This window comes from Lithobates pipiens, unplaced genomic scaffold (assembly GCF_037356315.1).
Source record: "Lithobates pipiens isolate NorthernLeopardFrog02 unplaced genomic scaffold, aLitPip1_a1.2 Scaffold_13, whole genome shotgun sequence".
Classification (NCBI taxonomy): Eukaryota; Metazoa; Chordata; class Amphibia; order Anura; family Ranidae; genus Lithobates; species Lithobates pipiens.
The window spans coordinates 234,318,337-234,335,522 of NW_027507718.1; the positions used below are offsets into that span (position 1 = coordinate 234,318,337).

Below are 17,186 nucleotides of genomic sequence, written 5' to 3' on the forward strand. Positions count from 1 at the left end.
CGGCGGCTTCTGAAGCGCCGATAACACCAGGTTCAAATCCCATGGAAGTAACGGTGGATGCACCGGAGGGACTACATGTCATACCCCCTGAACAAAGGTACTCACTAATGAATGAGACGCCAGGGGTCGCTGAAAAAAAGACAGCCAGAGCTGAAATTTGCCCCTTAATGGTGCTCAACGTCAACTTCTGGTCTACACCTTGCTGAGGAAACAGCAGGATCATGGATATAGAAAAGGAGCGCGGATGCCACCCTTTCTCCTCACACAGGCCTATATCTCCAGGTACGATGGTATATCTTCCGTGAAGAAGATTTCCGCGCCCTCAACATAGTCAGAATCACCGAGTCCGACAGACCCTGGTTCCTCAGCACCTGGCTCTCAATAGCCATGCCGTTAAAGCAGGGTGAAAGATTGGACCTCGAGACAGGAGGTCCTCCCGCAGCGGCAGTCGCCAGGGAGCGTCTGCCACCAGACGCACCAGGTCTGCGTACCAAGGACGCTGAGGGCAATCTGGGGCATCCAGGATTACTGGAATCCCCTCGGCTTCCACTCTGCGCAGCAGGCGTGGTAACAGTTTTAGTGGAGGAAAGGCGTAGATCAGCTGGTACTGATCCCACGGAGCCACCAGCGCATCTGCCCACGGATCTCTTGTCCTGGACACGAATCTCGGCACCTTCCGATTGAGACGGGAGGCCAATAGATCCACATCTGGTGTGCCCCATTTCAAGGCACAGCAGCCTTTATATCTCCGGATGCAATGCCCATTCTCTTGGGTCCAGCATCTGTCAACTCAGATAGTCTGCCTGCCAATTTTCCACCCCCGGGATGTAAATGGCCGACAGGGCCAGAACGTGTCGCTCTGCCCACTGAAGTATGTGAGCAACCTCCCGAGCAGTGGCTGAGCTTCTTGTTCCCCCTTGGTGATTTATGTACACCATAGCCGTGGCAATGTCCGACTGTATCCTGATCGGAGGTCCTTGAAGACACATCGACCGACCATGTGTGGAGGCACAGCCTGATCGCTCTCAATTCCAGCAGATTGATCGACAACTCGGATTCTTCTGTCGACCAGAGGCCCTGCGCCAACTGAATCCCCATCACTCCACCCCAGCCGGATAGACTGGCGTCCGTAGTGATTACCATCCAATTCAGAGGAAGGAACGATTTTCCGGACTGAATCACCGGGGACCTCAACCACCAGATCAGAGAGTCCCTGACTGGCTGGCTCACCTGGATCTGCTGATCCAGGGACAATGGAGATCTGTCCCATTTTGTCAAAATCTCCTTCTGCAGGACTCTGGTGTGGAACTGGGCATAAGGCACTGCCTCGAAGGAGACTACCATGAGCCCCAGTACTTGCATGCAAAAGCGGAGCGACCACCACTTGCGGTTCATCAGTAGTTTGACCGCAGCTCTGAGAGTCTGCAATTTGTCTGACGGGGGCGAAAGACTCTCGCTTCCCTGGAGTCCAATAGCAAACCTAGGTACTCCAGATGCTGGGTCATTACAATCACCGACTTCTTTAGGTTCAACCGCCATCCAAATTCTTGCAGGGTCTGCATGGTGATCGCCACATCCTCCTCTAATTCTGAGGCGGAAGATGCTCTCAGGAGGAGATCGTCTAGGTAGCCCATGATCGCGATCCTGCATTGTCGCAGCAATGGCAATACTGGAACCAGTACTTTGGTAAAGACTCGGGGGGGCTGATGCCAGGCCAAAAGAAAGAGCCACAAATTGGTAGTGGGCTTCCCCGACTGCCAAATGCAGAAATTTTTGATGCATATGGGTATGTACAGGTACGCATCCTGGATGTCCAAGGATTCCAGGGAGTCCCCTTGATGGAGTGTAGCGACTACTGAGCGAACTGATTCTATTCTGAACCTCTGCACTTTTACAAACTGATTGAGGGCTTTTAAGTCCAAGATCAGACATACCCCTTCCTTCTTGGGAACCACAAACAGATTTGAGTAGAACCCCTGGAAGCGTTCCGATTCTGGAACTGGTACAATCAACCCGATTCAGCAAGTCCCTCACCGCCCCTAACAGGGCCTCCCAGCGAACCAGGGGTGCGGGTATGCTGGAGGGGAAGAATCTGTTTGGCGGCCAAGAGAGAAACTCTATCTTGTAGCCTGTAGAAATCAGATTGCAGACCCATTGGTCGGATAACCGGGAGGTCCACCAGGCTGCAAACTCCCGAAGACGACCCTCCAACTGAGATTTGGGTGGGGGCAAACCTTCATGCGGTAGCACTTTTGTTCGCAGGCTTGTTAGGCTTGTGGTTCCAGGGACGCTTCTGACCATCCGTGGGCGTCCTGTCGAAGCACCGGGTGGACGAAAAAGCAGCTTGTGAGCGGAAAAAGAGGGCCCTTGCCTGTGGTGTGGCTCCTTAGTCTTCCTGGCCTGTGGGAGTAGTGTACTCTTACCACCCGTGGCATTTTTAATAATGTCATCCAACGAGGCTCCAAAGAGCCGGTCGCCAAGGAAGGGAAGATCCGTCAGGGCTTTCTTGGATGCCTGGTCAGCAGACCTGCAGGGGCCTTTTACGCGCACCTTTCCTTCCACGCACCGCCTCTATTTTTGCAACAAAAGAGTTAAGGACCGCCGTCAGGGTGTCCATGGGCACAGCACTATCTGCAGGTGACCCGGTTGCAATAGCCTGGATTTCGGGGGAAGAAACACCAGTTTCTGAAGCCATGCTGACCCTACCCTGTCTGCCACCTGAAAGGGCACTTAGGACAGTGAAGGTCCCACCCTCCTACTGCCGCCCCCTGGGGGGGGGGGGATTCCTAGCACCAGACTCACCACCCTGGGGCGTTCTGTGATGGTTACTAGCCGTGCCTGTAGTCCCCAGGAGGTTACTCAAGTGCAGAGTGAAGAAGCTGTGTCGGCAGCATCTGTAGAAAAGAGCAGTGAAACGATCTGCAGAGCTTGCACCAGCGTTCAGGGAATGGCCATCCAGCATCCTGTATACACAGGGAACACAGGAAACAGAATGTGATAGCACATGGTATGCTGTCACAAGAGAGCTGCGGTGAAAAGAGCGCTCGGGCTTCAAAGAAATGGCCGCCAATGATACTAATAGGAAAATCTCATAGAAAATGGCCGCTGAGGCTCACAAGGGGAACCTGCTCTGCCCGCAGCCAAAATGGCCGCCGGACAGCGCCATGCGGTGACAAGAGAAATCATAAAACAGCGCTGCCTCTACCCAGCAAAAATACTTCCACATACACCTTTTTTGGGATCCCCCCACCCCGGGACCAGGACCATCGCTAGCCGCACAGACCCCCTATAGGTGAGAGACCCAGCGATCCCCATACACACCCCGCCAGCAGCACATGCAGCCATGGGGGGAGGAGGGAGGATAGGGACGTGGGAGAGAAGAGAAGGAGGTGAGGTGGCCCTGAATCGACCTCCCAGGGAATGCCCAACTGCTCAACCCCCCGAAGGAGGGAGAGCCGTACTTACCATTCCTGAAGAGCTGGGAGACATTCCATCACAGACCCACTCCTGCGCAATTACAGGGTGGCTGCTGGCCTCGGTATACTGTGATCCAGACATCAGTAGCCCGGTCATATGTATACCCCGGAGCATTGAAGCTCACCGACCACCTCTGGAGCTGAGGTATGTCGTGGCCTGCCGAGCCTTAGCTGCGACCTGCACACGCTTGATGGCCAGACTGGGGGGACTACAAGGATAACTCAACCAGCCTGTCACCCAGCCGGCAGTTGATGAAAGATCCTGTGATCTTCTATCTTGTGCAAAAGTATAAAGCCTGCATCAAAAAAAATGGACCAAAGGGCCCGCAGGGTTCCTAGGTCATTCTCCTACACTATGCAAAATAAAACTGAGGCTGCTGGGGCAGCAGGGAGGGTTGTTAGCACAGGGTCCGCCCCCTGGGCAGTACTGACAATTCTGTGTATTGTGTTACAATTTTGCCTAGTTTCTCCTAGTGGCAGGCTAACAAACCCATTTAGTTACAGAGAGGAGCTGTCTCGGTCGGTGAATATAAGAGAAAAAAAAATATTAAGAAAAATGCCATAAAACAAACCCCTATTTTGTAAACGCTATAACTTTTGCACAAACCAATAAATCGCTTATTGCGATTTTTTTTTACCAAATATATGTAGAAGAATACGTATCGGCCTAAACACAAGAAAAAAATTATTTTTTTTTATATATTTTTTGGGGATATTTAATATAGCAAAAAGTAAAAAAATAATGCTTTTTTAAAAAAAATTGTCGCTCTTTTTTTGTTTATAGCGCAAAAAATAAAAACCGCAGAGGGGATCAAATACCACAAAAAGAAAGCTCTATTTGTGGGGAAAAAAAAAAAAAGGATGTCAATTTTGTTTGGGAGCCACGTGCAATTGTCAGTTAAAGCGACGCAGTGCCAAATCACAAAAAGTGCTCTGGTCCTAAGCCAGCAAAATGGTCCGGTCTGAAAGTGGTTAAATAATCACATTTTGTTGCTTTGTAGCCTGAAATTAATAGTCACAGTTTTTGTTTCATCCAGCTGTATTTACTAGTGCAACTTCTAACATCCAAGTGAAAGATATAACACCAATATGTCACAAAAAAATTAATAAAAATAATTCAAAAAACAGAATCATTGAGTTGGAAATAGACCAGCCCCCCTTATGTCAGTTTTTTGTTGGACAACTTTTTGCTTTAAATTACATCATTTAGTCTGTTGGGATATGTCTCTACTAACTTTGCAATATTTGCCCACTCTTCTTTGCAGGACTGCTCAAATTCAGTTAAATTTGATGGTGACCGTTTCTGGACTCCAGTCTTCTAGTCATTCCACAGATTTTCAATGGGGTTCAAGTCTGGGCTCTGACTAGGCCATGCAAGGACATTTACCTTTTTCTCCTTCAACCACTGTGTGGTCATTTTTGCTGCGTGCTTTGGGTCATTGTCATGTTGGAAGGCAAACCTTCTTCTTATTGACACGTTTCTGGAAGAGGGTAGCAGATTTTCCTCAAGATATTGATTCTATTTTGCCCCATCGATTTTTCCTTCTATCCCAACAAGTGCTCCAGTCCCCGCTACAGGATATTACCACCTCCATGCTTTACTGTATGAATGGTGAGCTGTATTGGATTTCGGCCAGAGATATTGTTTGGTGTTGAGGCCAAATATTTCTAATCTGATCACCTTAAAAACGCACCTTTAAGATTCTGAGGCCACATGGAAAAGGTGTTATGGTCAGATGAGACTAAAATGGAATTATTTGGCCAGAACACCAAATGATATGTCTGGTAGAAATCCAATACAGCTCATCATCCAAATATCACCATTCCTACAGTAAAGCATGAAGGTAGTAATATCCTGTTATACTATCAAATTCTTGAGGAAAATCTACTGCCCTCTGCCAGACCTTCCAACATGACGATGATCCAAAGCCAACAGCAAAAATTACCTTACAGTGGTTGAAGGAGAAAAGGCTGAATGTGCTTGCATGGCTTAGTCAAAGCACAGACTTAAACTTCATTGAAAATCTGTGGAATGACTTGATGACTACAGCCCACAAAAATGGTCACCATCAAACTTAACTGAACTTGAGCAGTTTCTGCAAAGAAGAGAGGGCAAATATTGCAAACTCTAGATGTGAAAAGTTAGTAGAGACATATCACAGACTAAAGGCTGTAATTAAAGCGCAATCTGGTCCAACAAAATACTGACATAAGGAAGGTGATCCTTTTTCCAACTCAGTTTTCCAAACAGTGATTCTGTTTTTGAATTTGTTTTTATTTTTTCTGACATGTTGGTATTATATCTTTCACTTGGATGTTAGAAGTTGAACTAGTAAATACAGCTGGATAAAACAAAAACAGAGTCTGTCTTCATTTCAGGCTGCAAAGCAAAAAAAATATTGGATTTTAAAAAGGAGGGTGATTTTTGTTCTATACCCACTGTATCATGAAAAACAGGACTAGCTTTTAATTTGATTTTTTTATAGCCTGCAGGTTCAAGCAATACAAGCAGCTCCTAAAAAATATAGTATTCAGCTAAGAAATGCCATGGAATGCATTCCTTTGACTTTAAAATAGCATCTGCAATCCATTAAATGAGTTACATTAAAACCTGTCAGATAAAATAAAGAAAGTACTGTATATGAATAAATATAGGTCAGTTAAGCAAGATTCTTATATCTGTTGGTAATTAGATCATAATGTCAGGTTTATACTTTGTGACATATGTCTTGCGTGAAAGCATTGTGGTGCACTTTCAGAAAATAGAAGCTAGAAGTCTATAGCAAAGCGCAGCTAACCTGCATCAAAACCTCCAGGTACACTGCGCTGCACCCACGCTGTGGTCAAACATAGTGGGGCAATGTGAAGGCACCCTCATTGAAGTTTACCAAATAGAAAATGTGCCACATGGATTAGTTATATGTTGAGATTCTCACCAAGCACCCCATCCGGAAATACCGATGGCCTGAACAACAGACAGGACAAACTGCACCCCGCATATGAAAAAGAAAGTCATGAAGTTGAATGAGCTGTCAGACCTGAGGAGAAGCAACAAAAACATATTAAGAATTTCCTGTTAAGAATGAAGACAAATTATTTGAAAGAACTGACCTACTAAAGATAACACATTTGCATATACGGTTTTCTTCTGCACAAATCCAAGATATCCATTCCTCACTAAAAATTGATCTTTTGAGACACATGGCCTCTTTTCTAACTTTCCACCCTGCAGCCCACCTTTTTGTTTGTGTGACAAGTTCAGAGTCATCCCTAAACACTTACCTGACCTCCTCTCGCCTATTCAGCACTGTCCCATCTGCAGCACTGCTCCTCTCTCTTCCAGGTCTCATAAGAGACACTGAGGCGCACCCTTAGCACTGTGATTGCTGAGGGGGCATCTGGAGCAAAGGAGGTGCGAACAGCGCCAGCGGCGGACCACCAAAGACGAGATAAGGAGGTGCAATACTGTTGCACAGAGTAGGTATGAATAAAAACTTTGTTTTAAGGCAAAAAAGAACTTTAGCATTATTTTAATGAACAAGGAAGGAAACAAGCACAGAACCACTATACAGTCCCTTTAAACAAATTGGATTTTTTGAAGAAAACATCCAACAGTGAAAAAAGTAGACCTATGCTTGTTTGAGAACATTTCCGAACTCTTAATAGTTTTCTCGTTTAAAAAAAAATTTTTTGATTTGTCAAGCCAACTGGTCTTTTCACAACCCAATTTAAACTCATAGTCCACATTCTTGTAGATTACCAATCATTAGATGTAGTAGCTGCATTATTTTTCTTTTCTTTTTAAGCTACGTCCCTCTATTTTCACCTGGTGATCTGGCCAGTAACACACCTTATGTACAGCCATGGCCAAAAGTTTTGAGAATCACACAAATGTTCATTTTCACAAAGTCTACTGCCTTAGTTTTTATAATGGCAATTTACATATACTCCAGAATGTTATGGAGAGTGATCAAATGAATTGCAATTAATTGCAAAGTCTTTAAAATATACTTAATCCCATAAAAAAACATTTCCACTGCATTTGTGAAAAAGGCTTCAGAGCGCCCAAGAAAGTCCAGCAAGCACCACGACCGTCTCCTACAGTTGATTCAGCTGCAGAATTGGGGCCCCACCAGTGCAGAGCTTTGCCTTAAAACGTATATCCTGTAAACTGAGCCAGCACCCTATCTAGCAGGGGAGGTGAAAAGATGCAATTGCAATCCTCTGAGCGGTTCATCACTCTACAACAAAAAATTGTTTGACTTTAGGATAAAGGTTTTACATTTTTTTTTAAAACTGATCTTTGTAAGCACCCCTGTCAGTGTTAAATGGTTTGTCGCTACTTTCTAACTGCTACATCTGCAGCACAGCTTGTTCTGTAGAAAAACAGCAAGCTTACTGGCTGGATCACCAAATAAAAATAAAAGAAAGAAAATCTAAAAAGAACAAATGCAGCCACAACATCTAGGAATTGGAAAGATGCAATACAATAAATGTTTGGTTTTGGGTTAGTTCCACTTTAACATGACCAATGGTTAGTAGGTAAATTCCTGTTTATGCACTTTCCATTACAGGTATGCGTTGGGGTTAGTAGCTTACAGAAAGAATAAACATTTATTCTTTCGGTTTTGCAAACAGTAAGTGGTAAAAAACACAGCATTTCTGGGAAGATCAACACATATTTGCTGTACTTGCTGAAAAGCATCTTAGCTTGACTCATGAAAACGTATGCAATCATTACATATCAGGACTAAGTACAATATATTACGTTTTGCCTGGGTTTAAATATCAAATATTGCTTATTTTATATGATCCCTTTCTCTGCTCTCTACAATAAGTACTTCAGACTTCCCCCCCATACGTCACACTTATAACCAACCTTAAAGTGGTTGTAAACGATCACCTTGTAAAACAACCTATTCAGTTTAAAATAGAAATGAAAGGCAGAATATTTGTGTATAGATAAAAAAAAAAAAAAATGATAAATACCCTTTTTCCTTTTTTTTTTATAAGGAATCACATTCCCTCTGTTCTCAGCTGCATAAGAGCTGGGGGAGGAGAAGCAGAGAAGCAGCAGCACACTGATGATCCCAGTGAAAGGCTGTGCAGGAGGGGCGTGTCAGAACAAGTCTGATCATTGGAGGAGAGCAGGCTGAGTTCCCAGCATAGCTAGGGAAGTGACCATGCTGTGCTCTCCTGCTTAGCATAATCAGTTTTTAATAGGAAAGCAGAAGGACTGGCAGGAACACCAGGGATTTCATACAAAGGTAGCAATACAAATAACAGGATACTTTCTCATACAAGTACATGGTACAACAGGGCACATATCAGCAATATGAAATGTTGGGGTAACAAACGGTTTTTTAATCTAGCAGCATGTATGCAGAGATAAGCCATGCAAAATTGTTTGTGAACTGACTTTTTTTTATATTACAAACGTTTTATTTGGAAGATCATGTTACAATCAAGATACTATAAAAGTACCAACCGACAATATAAAAGATATATTAAGTACAAAGAAATATTATATAAAATAGAACGGTATATGAAAACTGATTACAATTGGCTTGTTAATGGCTGGTGACAAATATAGGGTAAAAGTAGATGTAGTCTGGGTACTAGGCAAAAAACACAGGGTGGAATCAATAAGGCACCACTATATCAGGTAGAGCATTGATAAAGTATAGCATTATAAAGAGAACTACCATGTACTACAAAAAAGGGGGTGTGTCCCTGTTAGGCACATTTGTATCGTTAGAGTGATGGGGCATCCTGGTATTAGGGTATATTTTGTGGCAGCATGTCACCATAGTGTTTCAAAAATTTGGATAAAGGAACCATGGTCTGAGCAGCCACGAAAACAAGATGGAGAAACTGAGGGATAAATAGAGTGCAGCTTAACTGGTGTCATATGCCATAGTGTGTAGTTTGATTGCAATTTCACAAACTGAAATTAATTGTGAACTGACTGACAGACAAAACGTCTCAAAAATTGGCAAATAACATACATTCAGTATATCAACCTGATCAGTTCAGCAATGTCTTTGCTCAACTTTTCCTTTAGTTTTGGATAGATTGCAGAGGTATTAGGACACCTGTTGTCTGCACGCCCGTTACGGAGTTTCACCCACTCTATTTGTCATGTTTACCATTATCATCAAATGTGAGAGGAAAGGAAAAACCCCAATTTTTGGGTTGACACCACAACAGTAAGAGGGGAAATCTTCCGATGGGGACATTAGTTCTGGTAACCCTGGTGAAACACCAGGCTTGCCTCACTTTGGGGGGGTGATTTCACTTCCAGGGACAGAAAAAGAAGAAACCACCCCCCCAGTGGGATACAAATGGCAAAAAACTGACAGGGGTTTTAGCCCTTTCTTACTTACTTTATCTGCAATGAAAAAAAAAAAAGTTCTGCCTTTGGCCTCTTTCACACGGATGGACCGTTCAGGTCCGCCTGTCACTTTTTTAGGCGTACCTGAATGGACGCTCCATAGACCTCTATGGAGAGACGGATGTCAGCGGTGACATGTCCGCTGACATCCGACCCACTCCGAAAAAGCGTGACAGAGGAAAAACCCTATTTTTCCATCCGTCTGTGGATCGAATGAAAACTGACTCTATGGTTCGTCTTCATCCGATCCCCCATAGGGGAGAGCGACGATCTGACAGGTCCGTCCCTCCCCACAGTGTGCAGAGATAGACCTGTCATCTGCCTGCTCAGCTGGGATCAGACAGAGCGATCCCCCACTGAGAAAAGCGGAGCCCCGTACACGGACACGTCCGTGTGAAAAGGGCCCTTAGGTTCTATTTTAAATATCAATTTTCTCTCATAAACAAAAGCAAATTACCGTATATACTCGAGTATAGGCCGACCCGAATATAAGCCGAGGCCCCCAATTTACCCCCCAAAAAACTGGCAAACTTATTGACTCGTGTATAAGCCGAGGGTGAGACATGCCTGTCCATCCCTGTGTGTGTGTCCGTCCATCCCTGTGTGTCCGTCCATCCCTGTGTGTCCGTCCATCCCTGTGTGTCCGTCCATCCATCCCTGTGTGTGTGTGTGTCCATCCATCCATCCATCCCTGTGTGTGTGTGTCTCCATCCATCCATCCATCCATCCCTGTGTGTGTGTGTCTCCATCCATCCATCCATCCCTGTGTGTATGTGTCTCCATCCATCCATCCATCCATCCCTGTGTGTGTGTGTCTCCATCCATCCACCCATCCCTGTGTGTGTCTCCATCCATCCACCCATCCCTGTGTGTGTGTGTATCCGTGTGTGTGTGTGTGTGTGTGTGTGTGTGTGTGTGTGTGTGTGTCCAGCCTACCTTTGTCCCGAGCCTCCGTCCCGTGCCTTGCCTCCTTGCCTCCGTTCCGTCCCGTGCCGTGCCGTGCCTTGCCGTCGTGTCGTGCCTTGCCTTGCCTCCGTCCCGTCCCGTGCCGTGCCGTGCCTTGCCTTGCCTTGCCTCCGTCCCGTGCCCTCTTCGGCGGCCATTGTAAAATTCAAAAGCCGCGCCTCCTCCTTCGCCTGTGATAGGCGGAACACTGAATTTCCCAGCAGCCTGTGTTCCGCCTATCACTGACATCGTATCATCCTCGTCCGTAGTACGAGGATGATACGATGTGCGTGATAGGCGGAACACAGGCTGCTGGGAAATTCAGTGTTCCGCCTATCACAGGCGAAGGCGGAGCCGGAGGCGCGGCTTTTGAATTGTAGAATGGCCGCTGTCTGTCTGCTCGACACGCTGATCGAGCGGGCAGACAGCGATGACTCGAGTATAAGCCGAGGGGGGCACTTTCAGCCTCAAAAAAGAGGCTGAAAATCTCGGCTTATACTCGAGTATATACGGTAGTTACAGTAATAAAAACACAGCATGCATTATGCTTTTGTGAGATGAGACTAGGATGTCATATCCTACACCCCACAATATTCCCCAAAAAGTCAGAGAGAGGGCTTACCTGAAAGCTTTGTATGCTGGACGAAACCAACACACATAACCACAAGGACTGAAAATGACCAGCCATAGCAAAGATAATCCAAAATTCACCCCAGAACCTCCTGCAATCCACCAAGCAAGGCAAGCGACTAAGTTTACTGTAAGGGACAGGCAATAAACTAGAAAACAGGAGAATTATGGTAATCAGAAAGGATAATATTTGTTAAACTTGGGTGTTTTATTTAGGTGTATTCTGTTATTAATGGAACATCATGCACTGTAAACAATAGTGAACCCTACATGGATGCTTGTATCTTACAACTAAATAGTAATACATGGCTATCAAAATATGTTGCATACCTATTTATATCACTGCAATCAGCAAAGCCCATTCTCCCTGCTGAATGGGGAGCTTTAGCTGCGTGTTGAACCTCTGCAGAGAGACCACTGCTTCCACACAAAGAGGTTGTTTTACTAAAGGCAAATAGTCTGTGCACTTTGCAAAGAATACCCAATCAAGTGCAAGAAAAAAATAAAAATAAAAAAAAAAACAGCATTTTTGCTTGGACATGATTGGATGATGGAAGTTAACAAAGCTTCTGCTGGGGGGGGGGGGGGGGTCTGGTGAATCCCTGTTTACCGATTCAGGCTTGAATTTTTGCCTGAATTTGCACCTGAAACGGAGCCAAAAACGCACAGGGCCCTTTTCCAATGTGGACCATGGCCACCCCGGAGCTGTGTGAACCATCTCCATTGAGTGCCGGTGACATTCTCCCATCCGTCATGCGACGTGGATGCAGGGAAACCCACATTAGGGTCACACAGATACCGAGCATTTGCACGAGTACTCGTGCAAATGCTCTGATCATGCTTGACCCGATACCTGGCAGAAGGCCAGTACACCCGACGTCCTCAGTGTATCAGGGAAGGGGGGCCGGGACGCCTCACAGATGATCAGTGCGGCAGTGGGGGCAGTTACATGCACCAATCTCCATGTATAGCTTTTCAGACAGCCAATTCTCCTCCTCTCCCTCTCGCGGCTGTCAGGAGGAATTGGTGCTTGTAACTACCCCCACCGATTATCCCCAATTTTTCCCAGTGTCCTCCCCAGGTCCTCCTCCGGCACCCCCCTCGTCCTGGAGTTATCAGGATGGAGAGCGGAGGAAGGAGCAGGTAAATCTGTCATTTACTAACTCCTTCCTTTCCTGAATGCACATTCAGTGATCACTGACTCTGTTCATTCATAACTGAAAATTGTAAACTGTTTATAATGCTTCAGTTTATGAATGAACAGGAGCCTCTGTCTCCTGTCCATTCATCTTCAGTGCAGCTGAGGCTGCTGAGAAAGGTACTGGGAAATCTGTGTCCTCAGTCCCTTTCCCTGTCTCAAAAGGGAGATGTCAGTAGTCCGTTTAAACCCCTGATAACTTACCAAAGCCCTCCCCAACAGGGTTGATAAAAAAAAAAAAAAAAAAAAGTTGTAATAAAGAATTTAAAAGTAAAATTTTTTAAATAATTACAAAAAAAATAAAAATAAAAATAAAAATACACTGACACCATCCACTCACTCCCCGCCACCCATCCCCCCCTATAAAAATAGTATTGTAAAAAAAAAATAATAATAATAATAATAAAATAAAAAATATATGAATTGTAAAAAACAAACGACTGACACAGTCCACGCCTCATCAGTGCCCATCACTGCTGCATATTGGTGCCACCGTCACATGACATTATAAAAAAAAGTATTGGTAATCGGTGTTGGGGAGAACTTGGTAAAAAAAAGTTTCCGTACTTGTACTCTGTCTTAAAAAAGTGGCATCGGTGCAACCCTAACATCTGCATCCAATTCGCATCAGTGTGAACCCAGCCTTAAAGTGCACTTTTCAACACGCACAGTGTTTGCCTTTAGTAATCAACCTTTAAGAGTAAGGGTCCCAATCTGCCATACAGTTAGAATTCCAATATTTGCTTGCAATCAACTGTCTTAGCAAGTAGGCAGGTGGGAGATACTGAACAAAAAAGTATTGTCCAATACGAGAACTTCTACCGGTCACTGAGACACTCAACTTATGCTTTTAAATGGCTGGGGCATTTGACCCAGAGAGGTAATGGGGCTTAGGATCAACTCAACTATTCCAAAACAGCAGGATGGGCTCCAAGACAGATACACATACACACACACACACCATTAAATTAATTCTAAATGTATAATATTAGAGGATATATAGGTAAATGCAAACTCTCAGCCAAAGAGGTTGTTGTTTTTTTTTAACACATCTATATGAAATTGATTGACTACATATAAAAAGTCTAAGCCCTTGTACACACAGTCGGACATTCCGACAACAAAAATCGGTCGGATTTTGTCCGAAACCGGTGTTGCATACACACGGTCGGACAAAGTTGTCGGAAAATCCGATCGTTCTGAACGTGATGACGTTTTTTCGTTACGACGGGACTACGTTCAGGCTAGTAGCCAATGGCTTTGGTCTCGTAATTTGATCTGAGCATGCGTGCCACTTTCTCCGATAGGAATTCTCTACACACAATCAAACAAAGTCCGATCGGATCATGTTGTCGGAAAGTTCTAAAACTTTGTCTGTCGGATATTCCGACGGAAACAGTTAATTGGAGCCAGCACACAGTTGGATTATCCGACAAAACGGTCCGATTGGACAATTTCCGTCGGAATTTACAACCGTGTGTACAAGGGCTTAAAGTTCAGGGCCTAACTGTACACTTGTCATACAATGATTGTGTGCCCCGAAAGATGTACAAAATGCAGCAGGGTTTTATCTGCTTGACATGGATTTTGATATGTTAGTCATTCTTCTTACATTATGGGCGAACCAAACCAAAACGATCCCAAATTGTAGCAAGATTTGCCACCTGTAGGCTTTGGCCAATATTGTATGTTGACTACTCAAGATCTACGATAATTTCTTTTGTGCAACTGTATGAGGCAATAATATTTGACAGCCCTTTTGAAGTACTTACATATCCACAAATGGTAGATCCTCCGTACCAATGTTCTGTGCTGTGAAGGAATTTCATCCTCAAAATTCTGGTAGAAACAGGGACGCAGGCGGATGAATTTAGGCAATGGAGGGAAATTATTTTCACGTTCTAGGGTAAGAAAAGTAGACAAAAAAACAAGTCAAACCATGCATCTTTCTTTCTAAATTATCAGCCTATAGCATGCGTTGTGGACGGTTCCTCAACTAATATGTAACTAGTATATGTCCAAAAAAAAAAAAAAAGCACACTAATGCGACTAAAATCTCATAGTGAATAGTCACATTCAGCCGGACTTGTTCTATAATGCTGAAGCAAATAACAGAGCAGCCAGCACGGGAAGGAATGGGGTGTTGGGGGGGAGTGACTCCTCTGATTCATTTAGTAATACAATAGACTGAGCTTCAGGCTGTGACATCATCATGTTCCCAAAAATGCCCCAGGAAGTGCGTTCCAGCCATCTGAGATAGTTTTATAGACAGCACTGACATATTGTATTGTAAGTGTATTTTAGCTATTTAAATTTATTTGATTACTGTAAAAATGTCACTGGCAGTGAAGGGGTTAACCACTAGGGGCAGGGAGGGGTTAAGTGTGTCCTGGGGCGTGTTTTTAACTGTCTGGGGGATGGGCTAGCAGTGACATGACACTGATCACTGCTCCCGATGACAGGGAGCAGGCAATCGGTGTCCTCGGTGAAGATGCTGTTTACATCGGCATCTCCCCTTTCTTCAGCTCCGTTACACAATTGCAGGTATCCCAGCGGTGATCGAGTCCACGGGTTCCGCAGGCACGGTCACGGGGCTCTCGGCAAGCGCGCGCTGCTTTGCCCAGCCATGCCATTCTGCCGACGTATATATGCTGAGAGTGGTCGGCAAGTGGTTAAAATGCATTATTATCTATGTGCATTTTAGTATGTGTATGCAAAATGAAAAAATATAAAAAGGAGGTTCTGGCAGTGAAAGTGTTAAAAAATAAAGGTAAATGAAAAATATATAGCAATATTACAAAACACAAATACCTCCCATTCTTCTAGACGTGACCTGGCCTGGTTAACTGGAACATCTAGAAAACACACAACATTGTACATTCATTTCTGTTCTCTTTTTTTTAAAAAATCTTAAAGCCGTGCAATTAACAAAGTGAGAACATAGTTTGTGTAAATTATTTACGTACAAAAAATAAAAATATACAATCAAGAACCATTTCTTCTCTTACCAGACATTCCTAACAGCATAGTAGGAATAACAGGCCTTTGATGCCTTTTCACATAAGAATACATTTACTGAAATGTGAGCGTTCAGAATCTGGTGCAGCTGTGCATGGTAGCCTATCAGTTTGTAACTTCAGCTTGTTTAACTCCCCCCCACAGTCACTCTTTGGTGACCATTCCCAAGATGATAGGATGATTGCAGAGTTTAGAAAACCCATTTTGGTTGATTCCATTTTTTATTTAACTGATACTTAAAGTCTGCACAATTTTACATTGAGAAACATTACTCTGAAATTGTTCTACAATTTTTAGAGGAAGCCTTTCAGATTGTTGAACCTTGACCATCTTTACTTCTGAGACACTCTGACTCTCTAAGATGCTCTTTTTATACCCAAGCATATACCGTATTTATCAGGGTATAACACGCACCGGCGTATAACACGCACCCCAAGTTTAGGAGGGCATTTTAAGGAAAAAAGTTTTAGGAGGGGAGTTTAAAGGAAAAAAAAAAAAAAAAAAAAAAACTTACATTTAAATGCCCATCAATGCAGCCTTATCAGTGTGCATCTGCAGCCTTGTCCATAATTGCAGAATAATCAGTGTCATTTGCAGCTTGCCCAGCATCATTTGCAGCTTGCCCAGCGCTGTTTGCAGCCTTGCAGAGTGTCATTTGCAGCTTGCCAGTGTCATTTGCAGCTTGCCCAGCGCTGTTTGCAGCCTTGCCAGTGTCATTTTCAGCTAGCAGAGTGTCATTTGCAGCTTGCCAGTGTCATTTGCAGCTTGCCCAGTGCCGTTTGCAGCCTTGCCCATGTTTAAATTTCCCGCCGCCGAGACAGACCGAGCGAGAGGGGCAGATCACTGTACTAACATTGCATAGTTAGTATAGTGCCTCTCAGGTTTTCGTTCGTTTAGCCTGCTGGGTTGAACCAAAAATGTATATATGTGTGTGTGTGTGTGTGTGTGTGTGTGTGTGTGTGTGTGTGTGTGTGTACCAGGCTTTACTCTGACAGCTTTTTGTTGCCATGTCCTAACTTTTTTGAGGCATGTTGCTGCCATCAATTTCAAAATGACCTTCCTTTTTTTCTTAAAATTTAACTTTTTCTTAGTTTAAACATTTGATATGTTTTCCATTCTATTGTGAATAAAATATGGGTTTATGAGGGATTTGCAAATCATTGCATTCTGTTCTGATGTAGATTTTACACAGCTTCACAAAGTTTTTTGGAATGGGAGTTGTACAATCACAAATAAAAATATTACATATATTTATGGCATTTAAAGCCCCCCTTTCTCTTAGAGATTTTTAACTGATACTAAACTCAATTTTTTGAAATTTTTCTATTATCAAGTATACCATGGGTCTTTTTTTTGGTTTGTTTAAGTTTCCTACCCTTGTTTCTTTTTTGGCCTATGCACAATCCCCATTCTCCACTGATGCACCTCACTGTTACTATTGTAGAGCGAGCAGTGCTGTTATTTATCATCACATGCTCCAGTCTATGGGGAAGATTTACTAAAACTTGTGCACACAGAAAGTGAT

At 44.0% G+C, this 17,186-nt stretch overlaps 1 protein-coding gene across 3 annotated transcripts in view; it reads right to left on the bottom strand.

Moving 5' to 3' along the window:
• The window catches only part of SCAMP4 (secretory carrier membrane protein 4), a 63,044-nt gene that overhangs the window by 12,739 nt on the left and 33,119 nt on the right, over nucleotides 1-17,186 (bottom strand). For all 3 annotated transcript variants that reach the window (XM_077476344.1, XM_077476347.1, XM_077476345.1), the window contains exons 2-5: nucleotides 15,455-15,498; nucleotides 14,416-14,544; nucleotides 11,438-11,594; nucleotides 6,413-6,514 (exon numbers count right to left, since the gene is read on the bottom strand). In XM_077476344.1, coding sequence (XP_077332470.1) covers nucleotides 6,413-6,514; nucleotides 11,438-11,594; nucleotides 14,416-14,544; nucleotides 15,455-15,461 — 395 coding nt within the window. In that variant the 5' untranslated portion in view covers nucleotides 15,462-15,498. The remainder of the gene's footprint in view (nucleotides 1-6,412; nucleotides 6,515-11,437; nucleotides 11,595-14,415; nucleotides 14,545-15,454; nucleotides 15,499-17,186) is intronic.